This window comes from Gracilinanus agilis, chromosome 6, assembly GCF_016433145.1.
Source record: "Gracilinanus agilis isolate LMUSP501 chromosome 6, AgileGrace, whole genome shotgun sequence".
Classification (NCBI taxonomy): Eukaryota; Metazoa; Chordata; class Mammalia; order Didelphimorphia; family Didelphidae; genus Gracilinanus; species Gracilinanus agilis.
In genome coordinates this window covers 231,657,473-231,671,265 of record NC_058135.1, presented here as the reverse complement: position 1 = coordinate 231,671,265, position 13,793 = coordinate 231,657,473, and the positions used below count along the sequence as shown (strand labels likewise).

The 13,793-nt window shown below is 40.2% G+C and overlaps 1 protein-coding gene across 1 annotated transcript in view; it reads left to right on the top strand.

Annotated features, from left to right (window-relative positions):
* Positions 1–8,858, top strand: part of GTF2H1 (general transcription factor IIH subunit 1) — a 37,372-nt gene extending 28,514 nt beyond the window's left edge. Inside the window, exons 8-15 of the mRNA XM_044682439.1 lie at positions 307–437; positions 548–629; positions 1,318–1,406; positions 1,820–1,937; positions 3,016–3,106; positions 3,529–3,644; positions 6,484–6,576; positions 7,643–8,858. Of these exons, the coding sequence (XP_044538374.1) occupies positions 307–437; positions 548–629; positions 1,318–1,406; positions 1,820–1,937; positions 3,016–3,106; positions 3,529–3,644; positions 6,484–6,576; positions 7,643–7,729 (807 nt within the window). The 3' untranslated portion in view covers positions 7,730–8,858. The remainder of the gene's footprint in view (positions 1–306; positions 438–547; positions 630–1,317; positions 1,407–1,819; positions 1,938–3,015; positions 3,107–3,528; positions 3,645–6,483; positions 6,577–7,642) is intronic.
* The last annotated feature ends 4,935 nt before the right edge of the window (positions 8,859–13,793 follow it).

Sequence of the window (13,793 nt, the reverse complement as noted above, 5' to 3'; positions counted from 1 at the left end):
GCACTTGATCTTAATCCCTCAGTCTCCTTCCTTATATTTCCATCCCACCTCTTTTTCTGGTCCCACAATTTCACTTACTTAATGTCTTTTATACCATCTTAACTGCAAGTCTTAGTAGGCAATATGCTTAACAATTTTATACCTGAGAATTTAGTAATTTATTTGGAGAATTTTTAAAGGTCAGTTATTCAACAATGGTCTTTTAAATTAGCTATGATATTTGATTAGAAGCAGTCTTATTTAAGAGTTTGGAGGAAAACTATTTTAGGTATTTTCTATTTTACAACTTCATATTGTTCTTCACAGGGCTATGGAGTTTCCCCTGTGCCATCTACTTCCAACTCTTCGAAATCCATAAAGGAGAATAGCAATGCCGCAATCATCAAGAGATTTAACCATCATAGTGCCATGGTCCTGGCAGCAGGTCTCAGGAAACAGTTAAGTATTAATGCATGCAGTAGAGTAGTAGTTGAATCTTTTATGCTAATTCCATGTTTTCTCTCACCCTGTGCTTTTTTAAAAAATATCCTTTCTTTCCCCTTTAAAGAGAAGCACAACATGATCATAATGAGAACAGCACAGATGGGAACTCTCGGGATTCAGACTTCTTTCAGCCACCAGTCAAAAGGGTAAGAGGTGGGACTGTTACTTAGTGGCACATTCTGTCTTCCTTTATTACCCCTTTCATTCAGCAGACTCTCCCTCCTTCCTTGCCACTCATAGAATTTGAAGCTGAAAGAGACTAGTCTCACAGCTTCTTTTTATTGATGAAGAAATTATAAACCAGTAAGGGTTATTATCTATACAGGATCAGAAATCCTGAAAGAAAAATAAAGACAAAAAACATCCTTCATGTTTGGCAACTATTGGGTATAATTATAATTTCTTTCATAACACCCAGGCAAAAATGAATTTAAGAAAATTCATGGAGTCTACAAATAATAAGTACCTTGTCAAGATAAGACCCCTTAATGGAGGGTCTTTATGTTATCCCAAGTCATTCACATTTGGTCCTAAAAATGTTAAGGAGTCATTGTGATCCTTTTCCTTGAGCAAGAGAAGCATGTGATAACTGAACAGGCAGGAACAAGGAAACACTGCTTTCTAAAATACCTCTTGGGGTTTTTTTTCTGAAATACATTTAATGCTACAAAATGTGTTCTCATGAATCTTATACTTCAGGTAGTACTTCTTATTGGTATATTTAAAGATAAATGTAGAGAAAGGATATCTGAGATTTGTTTTCTCATATTTACTTAAGTTATTTCAGGTTTCTCTTAGCAAATAATGCCATTATATATTTATAAATAATTTCAGGTGAAGTTACAGGAATCCATTGAATATGAAGACTTGGGGAAAAATAATAGCATAAAAACTATTGCACTAAGCCTAAAGAAGTCAGATAGGTGAGTTCAATTTCAAGTTAAAATACGTGTGAGTGTGAAAATTTATTTTATAAATCAGTTTGTGCAGAGTAATTCTACCCTGAATTCTTTCTAGAATATCTTCCATATTTTTGGCCAGTGACTATTATTCAAATGTTCTGTTTTTACCAAAATCTCCCTTGCAAGATTTCACAAATCTTAATTGAAATGATTACAGTTCAGAACCCACAGTTTACATCTTGTGATCTGAAGGTTCAGTGAATAAATTCTCCATAAATTTGTTGCCTTTGTGAATATATTTTGGAGAATAGATTTACCGAAATGTCTCATTTCTGCAACATCAAAAAAACCATATGGTAACTTCTGAGATGCTTGAAAGGCAAAACATTTCAGATTGACTTATATTAACTTTTTCCTCCTTCTTCAATCTTCAGGTATTATCATGGTCCAACACCAATTCAGTCCCTCCAATATGCAACAAGTCAGGATATTATCAATTCTTTTCAGAGTATTAAGCAAGAGATGGAAACTTACACACCCAAACTAACTCAGGTAAGTAACTTTAGAGAGTAAATCCTCACTTTTCTTTTTTTTTTTAACTTACAAAACTATCCATCTTGGGATAGATATATTTTGATGGAGCTCAAAATATTGCCATTATCTCTGCTAAATTCATACTTCCTATTTATTGCCCTTGTTTTAAAAAGGATCATAGGATCCTAGAGTATGAACAGGAAGGGACATTAGAGGTCACCTATTTCAAACCATTTTTTTTCCTACAGATGTGGTAATTGGTTAATAATTGATGTTAAGTGAAGAAAGAAGCAGTAGTGAGGCTGTTTATATTCTGACATGCATACATAAAAATATATATATATACAAAAATGCATCTATACAATCTTAATGAAAAAATTAGACTGGAAATTTCCCAGCACAGTTATGTCTCTGAATGTTGATACTGACACAGTGGAGAATATATTTTCTTTCTTTTACTTAGTATTGGTTCCAAGGTGGAAGAACAATAAGGGCTAAGTAATTGGGATTAAGTGACTTACCCAAGGTCACACAACTAGGACTTTTCTGAGGCCAGATTTTAATTTTAATTATCTTCATTTGTCATGCTTTGAAATTTTAAATAAATAAATGATTGAATTTCTATTTGAATCAGTGCACTTTTTCATTATCATCAAGAGAATAAATTATTACAACCTGTTTGCTAGCCTAGTCTCTTTCATTCACTATTGATCATTCTACTTTGCCAGAAAAAAATATGTGAAATAATTGGGGGAAATAATTTCACTCAATCCGTAAGAAAGATCCCATTTAAATAGCAGTGTTCTATGGCACTTTAAGTCCTCAATGACCACTCTTGTATTTCAGGAATTCTCTATTTTGTCTTAGGCTAAGGAATTGATGCCCATCCTTGAACAGTAAGTGGAACGAGAAGCCTGGTTCCTCTTTGAAAGATTAGAATATGAAAATCCTTTTTATCCTTGAGATGGTTGTAAATAGATCTTGGCTGATCTTTCCTGTTCTTCTGAATTAAAATTTTAACCTTCATTCTTACATTTTGCTAAGTATAAAGTAACTAAAAGTTCTAAAGGAGAAGTTTTTGTTTCATGTTCTCCAGGTTCTTTCAAGTGGTGCTGCAAGTAGTACCATCACGGCCCTATCCCCTGGAGGAGCACTTATGCAGGGAGGACCACAGCAAGCCATAAACCGTATGTGTGTCACAGGTTCATCATAGATGAAAGGGGGTGGGGGGACAGATAACATTTACTTTTTAAAAGTAAATATATTGTTCATTCATATGAGAGCTTTGTTTTCATAAACTATCATACATAATATAACCTGTTTAACACTGATTTTTTATTTTAACTGGCCCAAATTTAAGCTTATTAAAATGAAAGGAAATAAATCAAGTTAACATGGAGTGTGTACATTTATTTATTCATAAGTAAGTGGACAAAATTGTTGTCTGGTTTGCCAGCGAGAATTTTAATCTCTGAAGATCTGTTATGATCTCAGGGGAGTGATTGTACATGTTATTAGACTATGGGTCCAAAGTGGTCAGTCTCAAGGATTCTATATATGGAGCATACAGGGGGGCTTGGATTTCAAAAAGGTTTTCCTTTTCTTGCAGAGATGGTGCCAAATGACATTCAGTCAGAACTCAAACACTTGTATGTGGCTGTGGGGGAGTTGCTGAGGCATTTCTGGTCCTGTTTTCCAGTTAACACACCATTCCTAGAAGAAAAGGTAAGAACAGAGGAATTCCCATCAGCCTTGATTGTCAAGGTGACATGGCTCAGGACATAGTGATCAGGGGTCAGAAATACACTCATAAACTTTAGCCACTTAGAACATTAAGGTGAGTAACTTGATACTAAAGACACAATTCATCAAATATGTTACCCTCATCATGCTTTGGGGAAGAGAAAATGAATCTCCAAAGGGAGAGACACCAGGGTACAGTTCCCCCAAAAGCTCTTGTTGTTTTAATCCGATTTATTAAGCATTTGTTAATTTGTTCAACACTCTTAGTTGCTGGGTGACTATAAAACACAAAGGATTCCTGACTCCCTGACCTGTGGAGCTTTCTTAGAAGAGTAGAAAAGAGGAGGGAAAGTACGAGAAAACAAGAGGAAGAGAGGATCCAGCACTTAGGAAGGGAGCCTTGCAGGTTAGCATAGTCCTTTGTGAAACCTTGGCTCATAAGACAGGTGCTTTGTGTTTCTATTGGCCCACATACTGGGCAGGAATCTGATTATAGCTAGCCAGAAAAGGGGACTCCTTCGTTCCATAACCATCTATTCAGTGCCTACTAAAAGGTGGCATTGTGAAAGGCACTGGGGATACAGAGACAAAATTGATGCCATCTCTGCCCTTGAGCTCTATTCTATAAATGCAAAAGTGTAGAAAGGCATTAGTGTCTAGAGTGGTTAGGAGGCCTCAGGAGGGAGCATCTGAACAAACCCTTGGTCAGTGCTAGTGATTCTACAAAATGGAAGTGCTCTAGGCATCAGGAGGTAGGATATCAAATCCAACAAACAACTACTCTAGTTTGTAGCTTAAGCCTTCAAAGAAGCATTATATGCCATAAAACCTGGGAAAATCATAAGCTGGAACCAGATTGTGATGAGTTTTAATGCAAAATGGGTTTGTTGTGACCTAAGAACAAAAGGAGCCATTGGTACATTCTTAAATGTAAAGTGCCTTTAGATCTGTGTTTTGGGAGTATCTGTCAGCTCTTGGGAACTATGTGCATAGAGGATGGGAAAAGGGAAAAGCAGTTGTCCAAAACAGCAGAGCTGAGTGTGATGTATGATCTATACCAGCAGTTAACTAGGAGGTACCAAATGGAAAAGAAAAGACTGCATCTCACTGTTGGAATTAATGGAGAGCAGCAAAAGTTTTGAAGTGACCAGCACAGAATGCCCTCTAATTGTGTTTGTGTCATTATGCACAAAGTATAGGTTGGTGTCTTTCCAAGATGTAATGGTGGAAGGGCTAGAGGAATTCTTCTCTTCAACTTGTCAGGAAAATGAAATGTTCCTTGAAAAAAATGAGGAAAGTATTTCAAGAAATCCAAGGAAATGGGGCAGCTGGGTGGCTCAGTGGATAGAGAGCCAGACCTAGAGATGGGAGGTCTTATCTGGCCTCAGATACTTCCTAGCTGTGTGACTCTGGACAAGTCACTTAACCTCTGTTGCCTAGCCCTTACTGCTCCTTTTGCCTTGGAACTAATACTCAATGTTGACTCCAAGATGGAAGGTAAGGGTTTTGAAAGAAAGAAAGAAATCCAAGGAAAGGAGTATGATGATACCAAATAGAGGCTTAATCTATATCAAGAGATTGGATGATAGAAAATTTGAAAGAAGAAAGCTACTTAACATTTAGCAATAGAGAGTTACTTCTTTTGAAAGAGGAATTGGTAGCTTTCTTAGAGCCAGTGTCCAAGTTGTGCCTTAAAGTCTCTTGAGACTTGTTGAGCTGGACAGTCATTACCCACAATATGAAGAGCATATTGCTGGATCTCTAGAATTCTTCAAGAAACTGAAGACCCTGTTTAGGGGTAGATGTGGCACTTTTAGCCCTGTAGCCCCACAAAAGTAGGAGTGTCAGGGAAGCAGCTTGGAATGAATTACGAAGGATTTTATTAAGCATCTGTGATATCCTGAGAGAACAAATGCAAAAACCAGAGAGGTCCTGACCTCAAAGAATTTAGAAGAATGGAAGAGGATGTTTTTGTCTGGGAAGTCACAGCAGGGACAGTAAGTGTAGTCATAGGCAAATTGATTTGCATGTGCCTTTTGAGTAGTCTTATTGATTTGAGTACAGTTCAGAGCTGGAAGAGTACACGAGGAAGATGGTAAAAAAGAAGGCCAAGGTGAGATATGTTGAAGTATGACTGGAGCCAGCTATAGAATAGGCCATAGTATAAATGATCTGGATAGCATAGATCTGTGTTGGCAAACCTATATATAGCACAAGTGCCAGAGGGGGCTGCTCCCTTCCCCTCTCCATGTGCACCTGAGGACATTTGCCCCATCAATTGCCCCTCTGCCCAGCAGCCCAATGGAGGCACTTCCTCTCTCCCGTCTGCCATAAGACAGACCTCACATGGGCATGAGGGTTGCAGTTTGGGCACTTGGTCTCTAAAAGGTTCACCGTCACTGGCATAGACCATGAGCAAGAATTACAGAGCTAAGAATAAAGTCCTACAGGAGCATTTAGCTGTAGACAGAACCAAATTATTTGCCCATGGTAAATTAATTATATTATTTCTTTGAGTTCTGTTACTTGGGGAGAAACCAAACTCTTCATTTATTCAGTGACCATTTTACCATGAGGTGCCTACTCTGTGCCAAACAATCCCTGCTTGTAAGGAACTTAAATTCTATTGAGGGAAACAACACATACCCTTAAAGAGAAAATATAAATAAAAGTTGTCATAAAAGGATGATTTTAGTAAGTGGAAATATAGTATGTAGTATGTATCAGAGGCAAGTTTAGACCAGGTCATTATGGTTAAAAGCCACTTCTACAGTCCCTGTGCAACACTACATCTTACTGTGCATTTGCTCATATTTTTCAGGTAGTAAGGATGAAGAATAATTTGGAACGATTCCAAGCTACTAAGCTCTGCCCATTCCAAGAAAAAATTCGGAGACAGTATTTAAGCACAAATGTAAGAAAACAGCTGATTTAACATTTTCTATGTGTAGTAAAATACTTAGATTATATTTTATTTTGTATTAGCGAGCAGACATTCTGGTTTTTTTTTTTTAATCAGCCAAGATTATTTGCCATTATATGTCTAAACATAATGGGTTGAGGAGTATAGGTGGTGAAATTTTCTTTAAAAGTATTGCCTAAATAGACAAATAAGTGATCTAAGACACTGAGCAAGGTAAGACTTTATAAACAATTCCCCACAAGTGAGACAAGGGATTTCTTATGCAAATACCAAAATTTCATTCAAAATCATACTCATTCATTTTAATCTGATGGATATTATCCTTTATCTTTTTGAGCATCTATAAACATGCCACTTCTTGATCAGAAAAGTTTCTGATATAAGAGAACCACTTCTTTACTTTTCTTATAAGAGCAGCAGTTTAAATAGGGGAATCCCCAGTGACTTCCAGATTTGATTAAAATAAGTCCTATCACTAAATGATTGGGCATCATAAGCCAAACAGTTAAGTGAGTTCTCTGTCAGACCTATCCCTCTGCACATGTTTGGTGTGGAGCCAATCCCTGACATGCTGGAAAATTAACATCTCCCCCACACAAACACATTTGCACACACAGTGTGTGGCTAACTCTTAGGGCCACCACAGGGCCCTGTGACCTCCCGGAGGTAATTAAACCAGGCCTCTGGCCTGGGGTCAAGTAAATCGGGGATGTTTCCACCAAGAGTCAGCCCAGAGGCAAGAGCAGTCTCAGTATGCCTAGAGCAACTGTGAACTCCAAGATCTTGACCTGGGATCCTGGATACTTTCATTAATTCTAGGATTCCCCACGTGGTGACTTGTGTACTCACTTTGCTGCATCCAGCCCGTCGTCTTCTTTGGCTGTCTCTAATGTATAATGACTTTTGATGCTTGTATCCAGCTTGACTCTTATGCTCAGAGCCCTTCGCTGCACACTGGGTCACCAGTAAATGGTGGTAATGAGTTTAGGTCATGGTATGTCAGCAGAGGTACTGCAGCCTTCCGGGGTGTTGTCAAAGTCTTTTGGCTGTTTTACAGTTGGTAAGTCACATAGAAGAGATGTTGCAGACAGCCTACAATAAGCTCCACACATGGCAGTCCAGGCGCTTGCTGAAGAAGACGTGAAGGAGCCCGGGGCATCGGAGGCTTTGGTCCCTGGGATGCTTTCTGCAGCAGTTGAGGGAACACACCCCGAGCAGCTCACACATCACCCAGAAGAGGCTGCAGGGACATCTGCAGCCACTGGACTTGGGAGCTGACGCTATTGAACTTGCACATTCTGGAGTGAAAGGAGCTGTGGTTAAACTTGAAAACTGGGAGGTAAATTAAGGCAGAACCAAAACAAGCTGAATTGCAAAAAATATATATATTTTAAAAAGACACTGTTTACTGCAGTTACTCAGGAACTGCTTTTGATTTGCATTAAGAGCTGCTTTCAGAAATAAAAAGTAACTTTTAAAAGGGTGAATTGATAAAAATCTGAAAAAAAAATTTTTTTTTGTCTAACCTTTTTTTTAAGTATATGGCACAGGGTAGAAATTTAATGTTGTTGTTTTTTTGTTTTTGTTTTTTTCCTTCACTGGATCCTCACGTTTTACTGGATTCTGTTTGTACTTTACTGAAACAGGTTGAAAAAGGAGTATTTTAAATAAAGCAGAGAGAAGCTGTCGCTCTAACCGTCAGGAGACAATTGTGGTCAGAGGCATCTTCTGCTCTGTGTTTCCTACGGAAATGAGAAGCAATAGAATTGCACTGAGCGCTTATTTGTGGTTTGGGGTCCTGGAATGACACAAGGGGAACAGTTTTGCAGAAAGTCTTGAATTTTTTATGCAAAATCTTTTCAAGAGACAATGGAGCTGCATGTTTTTGTTTGAGTGCACATGTGCACTGCTGAGATTTTTTTAAGATGGCATGTGCTTTGGGAAACAAACTGCTTTTTTAAGAGTTTAAAGATCTTACAAGTGAAGAGAACTATAAGAATCATTTACTTATTTTCACCTCTTTAAGAGAAATAAAGTTTCTCAAGTCTGTTTTTTTCCAGTCTCTACCTGACTGTTAAAACTATTTTTGGCGAATCGATAATCATTGCATAGAGTGGAAAGCGTGTGAATGCAAAAAGAAGTTAGATATGATATTGTATCTGGAATCTGTGCCATATTTTGTTCCTAATAGGATCAACTCACTGTTTATCTAAGACTTAGCTGTCTTGTATTAAAAATTATACAAAAAAAGTAAACCCGTTTTATACATACCGTTTAACTGACACATTCTGTGTTTTTTCATTATGTCTGTTGGTTCCTGTCTGGTCTTGCAGTGGGTTGGGTTGCTCATACGCTGAATTTGAAGCAAATGTCACTTTGCATTTCATAATCCGGGTGCAAGGGAAAACTATATTTAGTACTTGAACAGGGGAATAAGTAGGGAAAGGTGATCAAAACTCCAGAGACAATATGGATTCCATTTTTCTTTGATGTATGTGAGTTCCAACAAATGGTGTCTCTGGGTTTCAGTCAGTTTCAATGTGCACAACGTGGGAGGCCAAGTGTGGTCCTCTGGAATGAGGCCATCGGCCCCCCTGCAGCAGAGGGTCCGCTACCTGCTCAAGGCAATCACCAAGGGCTTCCCGATGTGGGCAGTGGGTAGGTCATTATTCCAGAAGCAGATCTAGTTATCTGCTTCAAGAACGTGCTGTTATTCATGGGGATACAAGTAGAGAATATGATGATGCCAGGTTGGGGGTGTCAGAGGGGAGGTGGGTGTGGGAGATGGGATAAGATGGGTTCTCTAGGACCAGTATCAAGCTGTTAACTGTGGATTGACAAGCCAACAGTAACTGACCAGAGCACACACAGACCACTCAGTAAACGGGGAAAATTGTTTAACTAGAGGAAAGGTTAAAGGGAATGGGATAAACCCTAAAGCTAAATCTCTAATTAAAACCCCAAAGATTTGTCTCCTCAAGGAGAGTCTTCACAGAGTTGTTGTCTAGACTAACCCTCTCCTCACTTACTAGGAAATCCCCAGTCCTTGCTCTTCCTGAGTAGCACTAAACCCCACCTTGGTGGTATTAAGGCCCTGGTCTGTGTAAGCTGGGCAAGCCCAGGGAAGATCCCTAGAACGAACAGACTCACTGACAGCTGCTGATGACAAGATTCTGAGTCAGGCTCGCTTCCATTCAAGGTTCCTGACAGGAAGACAGGAAGACAGGCACGGGTGACCCACAAGGAAGGCTGACAGCCAAAAGCCTCCTAGATGTTTGCAATCTGCAAACCCCAGAGACAGACTAACTGTTTCTGAGTTTTTCCACTCAACCCCCTTTCCCAACATTCCAGAATTCTTTCCCTGTCGGTCTCATGCCCTCCTTTGCAAACCTACACACTCTCCTACTTAACTTTTCATTAAAATGGGGGTGGGGGTAGAACATGTGGGTCAGGCATGGACAGGATGTATTTTCTAACCCATTTTTGCTCAATGCCAGTCACCCCGATTACATATGTAGAAGTCGCATCACAGTATACTTCACATTCACCATCCTGAATCAGTCGAGTTTATTAAAAAGCTTCTTAGGACCAGGCAATGTACTGTTCATTGCAGAGACAAAGACAAAGTCAAAATATAAAGGATCGGAGCAGCTGGGTAGCTCAGTGGAGTGAGAGCCAGGCCTAGAGACAGGAGGTCCTGGGTTCAAACCCGGCCTCAGCCACTTCCAGCTGTGTGACCCTGGGCAAGTCACTTGACCCCCATTGCCCACCCTTACCACTCTTCCACCTATGAGAAAATACACTGAAGTACAAGGGTTTAAAAAAAAAAATATAAAGGATCTCGTGCTTCCATAAAAAACTTCATTCTAATAGCAGCCAGAGTTCAGAGCAACCTCAGAGAAGGCATGAGAAGCTTTAAAAAGAGGAGAAAAGGCCTTTTCTGAAAGGTAGTGCTCGCCCTGAGTCTCAAAGGCCTGGAATCAGGAGATGGAATATTACGTGTAAAGGACAGCAAACTGTCCCTTGTGTCCAAAGACTTGAAAGTATGCAGAGGAATAAGGGGTCCAGGCTGTAAAGAGGCTGGAATTTCAAACTGGGGCTTATATGAGATCGTGAAGGGTGAAGGGGCTCCTGGAGGGATGGTCAGTCAGACCAGACTGGTGCAGCAGAGCTGGGATGTGAATGGGGAAAGACAGGAACAGAGGCATCTGTTGGGACGGGGGCCATGGAGACCCTCGAGACAAATGCAATAGATGTTAACATGAATTCCTTCACCGGGTAATTTGCTTTTTTTTTTCCTTTTCATCACTCCTCTGCCAAGAGAGAGTCCTCTGGAAGCCCATCTGCATACATTTATTAATAAGCAAGTTCCTGCCCTTGGGGAAGATAAATTAGACAGTCCCTATGCTTGAGCTTACAGCATAATAAGGGAAACGATACCATTAACTTTAATAGAACTAAACCAAAGGCTAAAATTCCACCCCAAGAAGTAGAGGGAACTTGCAGGACATATTTGCCAACAGATTACAAACCCTAAAATGGGGCTTAAATGGATCTGATAAAAATCATACAAAAATCATCCTACCTGCACAAAACTTCGTTCCCACACGGTTAGTCATAGTGGATCATAACAAGAGGTAAATACATTGTCCGAAGTATAAGTAGCCCATGTGGAGAACTTGTGAGGAAAAGATCGCTTAACGGACAGTAAATAAAAACAGCCTCGCATCTCACCTTCACTGAATGCCATTTTCCAGCCACTAAGCGTGAGGGGGCCAATTCCTCATGAATAGGAAGAGGTCAGTGCAGGGTTCAGCCACACACTGATTCCCCTCTGACTGATGTTATTTATGATTCACCTAAGACACCTGAATTTAATGCTGTTTTATGCAAGTTCTTTGGCCCGGTCAGACCACATCTGAGATATCTGATGTATTTCTAGGCACACTGCATTTGAGGAAAAGTTACAAGCCTTCCTAGAATCAGTGACCAGAAAAGCATTTATACTCAAAACCACAGGATCATAGGTTTAAAATTGAAAAGAATCTTCAAAGTCATCAAGTATCCCCTCATTTTGCAACTGAGGAAACAGACACAAGGGGTTCAGTCATTTGTCCAATGTCATGAAGGCCAGCCAGATGAAAACTAAAATCCTTGTGATTCCCAAGTCCAACACATTACTAAACTTGCTTTGTATCATTAGATTGACAAAGGTGACAAAAACGGTAAAGGACTTGTTGGAAGGGCTCTGGGAAATGACACTCATTGATGGAGCTGTGGACCGGTCCAGCCATTCTGGAAAGCAATTTGGAACTTGCCCCAAAAGTTACTAACCCGTCTACTCTTTGATCCAACTATAGGTCTACTTACTAAGTCTAGCAGAGGTAGGCCCTCCATAGAGCTCCAAGAAAGAAAGTAGAACCATATGTACAACAACATCACGGCTCTTTTTAAGGAGCCCCAAAGAAATGGCTAAACAAATTATGGTTTAATCATATAAAGGAATATTATCACCCTATAAGAAATGATGAATGCTTCTGGAATCCGATCCCTAGTTAACTGAGGAGAAAAATGTATATGATGAAAATTAAAAACCATAAGACTGAGGCTTCCGGGTTAAGATGGCGGCAGAGTAGGAAGCAGCTCTAAACCTCTCCTGACCGAAGCACACAAAACTCCTCAAGGGGACATAAAAACGGGTCCAGACGAACGGAGGAACCCCACAGCAGGACACAGCGTGGAAGGTACGTGGAATCGAGACATTTCCAAGCTAAAAAGGGCTCTCACTCAAGCGCAAGCTGAGCAACCGCCCCACCCCCACCCCCTCCACACTCACCTATAGCTCTGAACCCAGCTAAAAAGAAGTGGAGCAAGTTTGGGGCACCCATCGAGTCATCGGCAGCTCCGGGACCTGTTCCTGAGAGCAGCAAGACTTAGGACCCCATTAAGTCAAGAACGCACGCGAAAGCTGAGCGCGCGGGAGCAGAGAGTGGACGCTGGGCGCGCGGAGTGCCGGCTGAGCAGAGGTGTGGGTGGAGGCAAACACAACCAGGAACTAAAGCCTAAGTGGGGAACCAGTGCAGACGGGTATACGACTGTGGAAGTAGCGCCCTGAGACTTGTAAAGAAACCTCCTGCAGAGGTTCAAGCAAGGGAATCCACCAGGGGGCTTGACCTTGGAAAAAACTAGATCTCAGTCCTCAGGAGCCAATAGATCTCAGACACTGAGAGCGAGGATAAACCTGAGAAGCTGCTGGGCTAATGATGGCTAATCAGTTACAGGAAATTCAGAAGAGAAAGAATAATAACAAAAAAAAGAAGTCTTTAACACTCGACAGCTTCTACACAGAGAAAATCCAGACAACCGAGCAAACAGAGGAGGAGAACAAACAACCATCCAGACCCTCCCCAAATAAGGAAAACTCCTCACAACCTATGGAAGAGTTCAAATCTGAGATTTTGAGGAAAATGGAAGAGATCTGGCAAGAAAATAACAGCTTAAAAGGTAGAATCTTGCAACTGGAAAGCGAGGCTCAGAAACCAAATGAACTGATAAGCAAATTGAACACAAGAAATGACCAGATTGAAAAGGAATACCAGAAGATTATGGCGGAAAACAAGAAGATTATGGCCGAAAATCAAAAGATTATGGCCGATTACCAGAAGATTATGGCCGAAAATCAATCCCTAAAGGCTAGAATTGAGCAAGTAGAAACTAATGATCTCTCAAGACAACAAGAACAAATAAAACAAAGCCAAAAGACTGAAAAAATAGAAGGAAACATGAAATATCTCAATGAGAGAGTGACAGACCAAGAAAACCGGTCTAGAAGAGACAATTTGAGAATAATTGGTCTTCCAGAAAAACCAGAAATCAATAAAAACCTGGACTCTATACTAACAGAAATAATTCAGCAAAATTGCCCTGAAGTCCTACAACAAGAGGGCAATATAGACATTGAAAGGATTCATAGAACACCTGCGGCATTCGATCAAGAAAGGAAAACACCAAGAAACATCATTGCAAAATTCAAGAGTTTCCAAGCAAAAGAAAAAATCTTACAAGAAGCCAGAAAGAAACAATTCAAATATCAAGGAGCAACAATCAGGATCACACAGGATCTGGCAGCCTCAACACTAAAAGACCGCAAGGCGTGGAATACAATATTCAGAAAGGCAAGAGAGCTGGGCCTGCAACCACGGATCAAC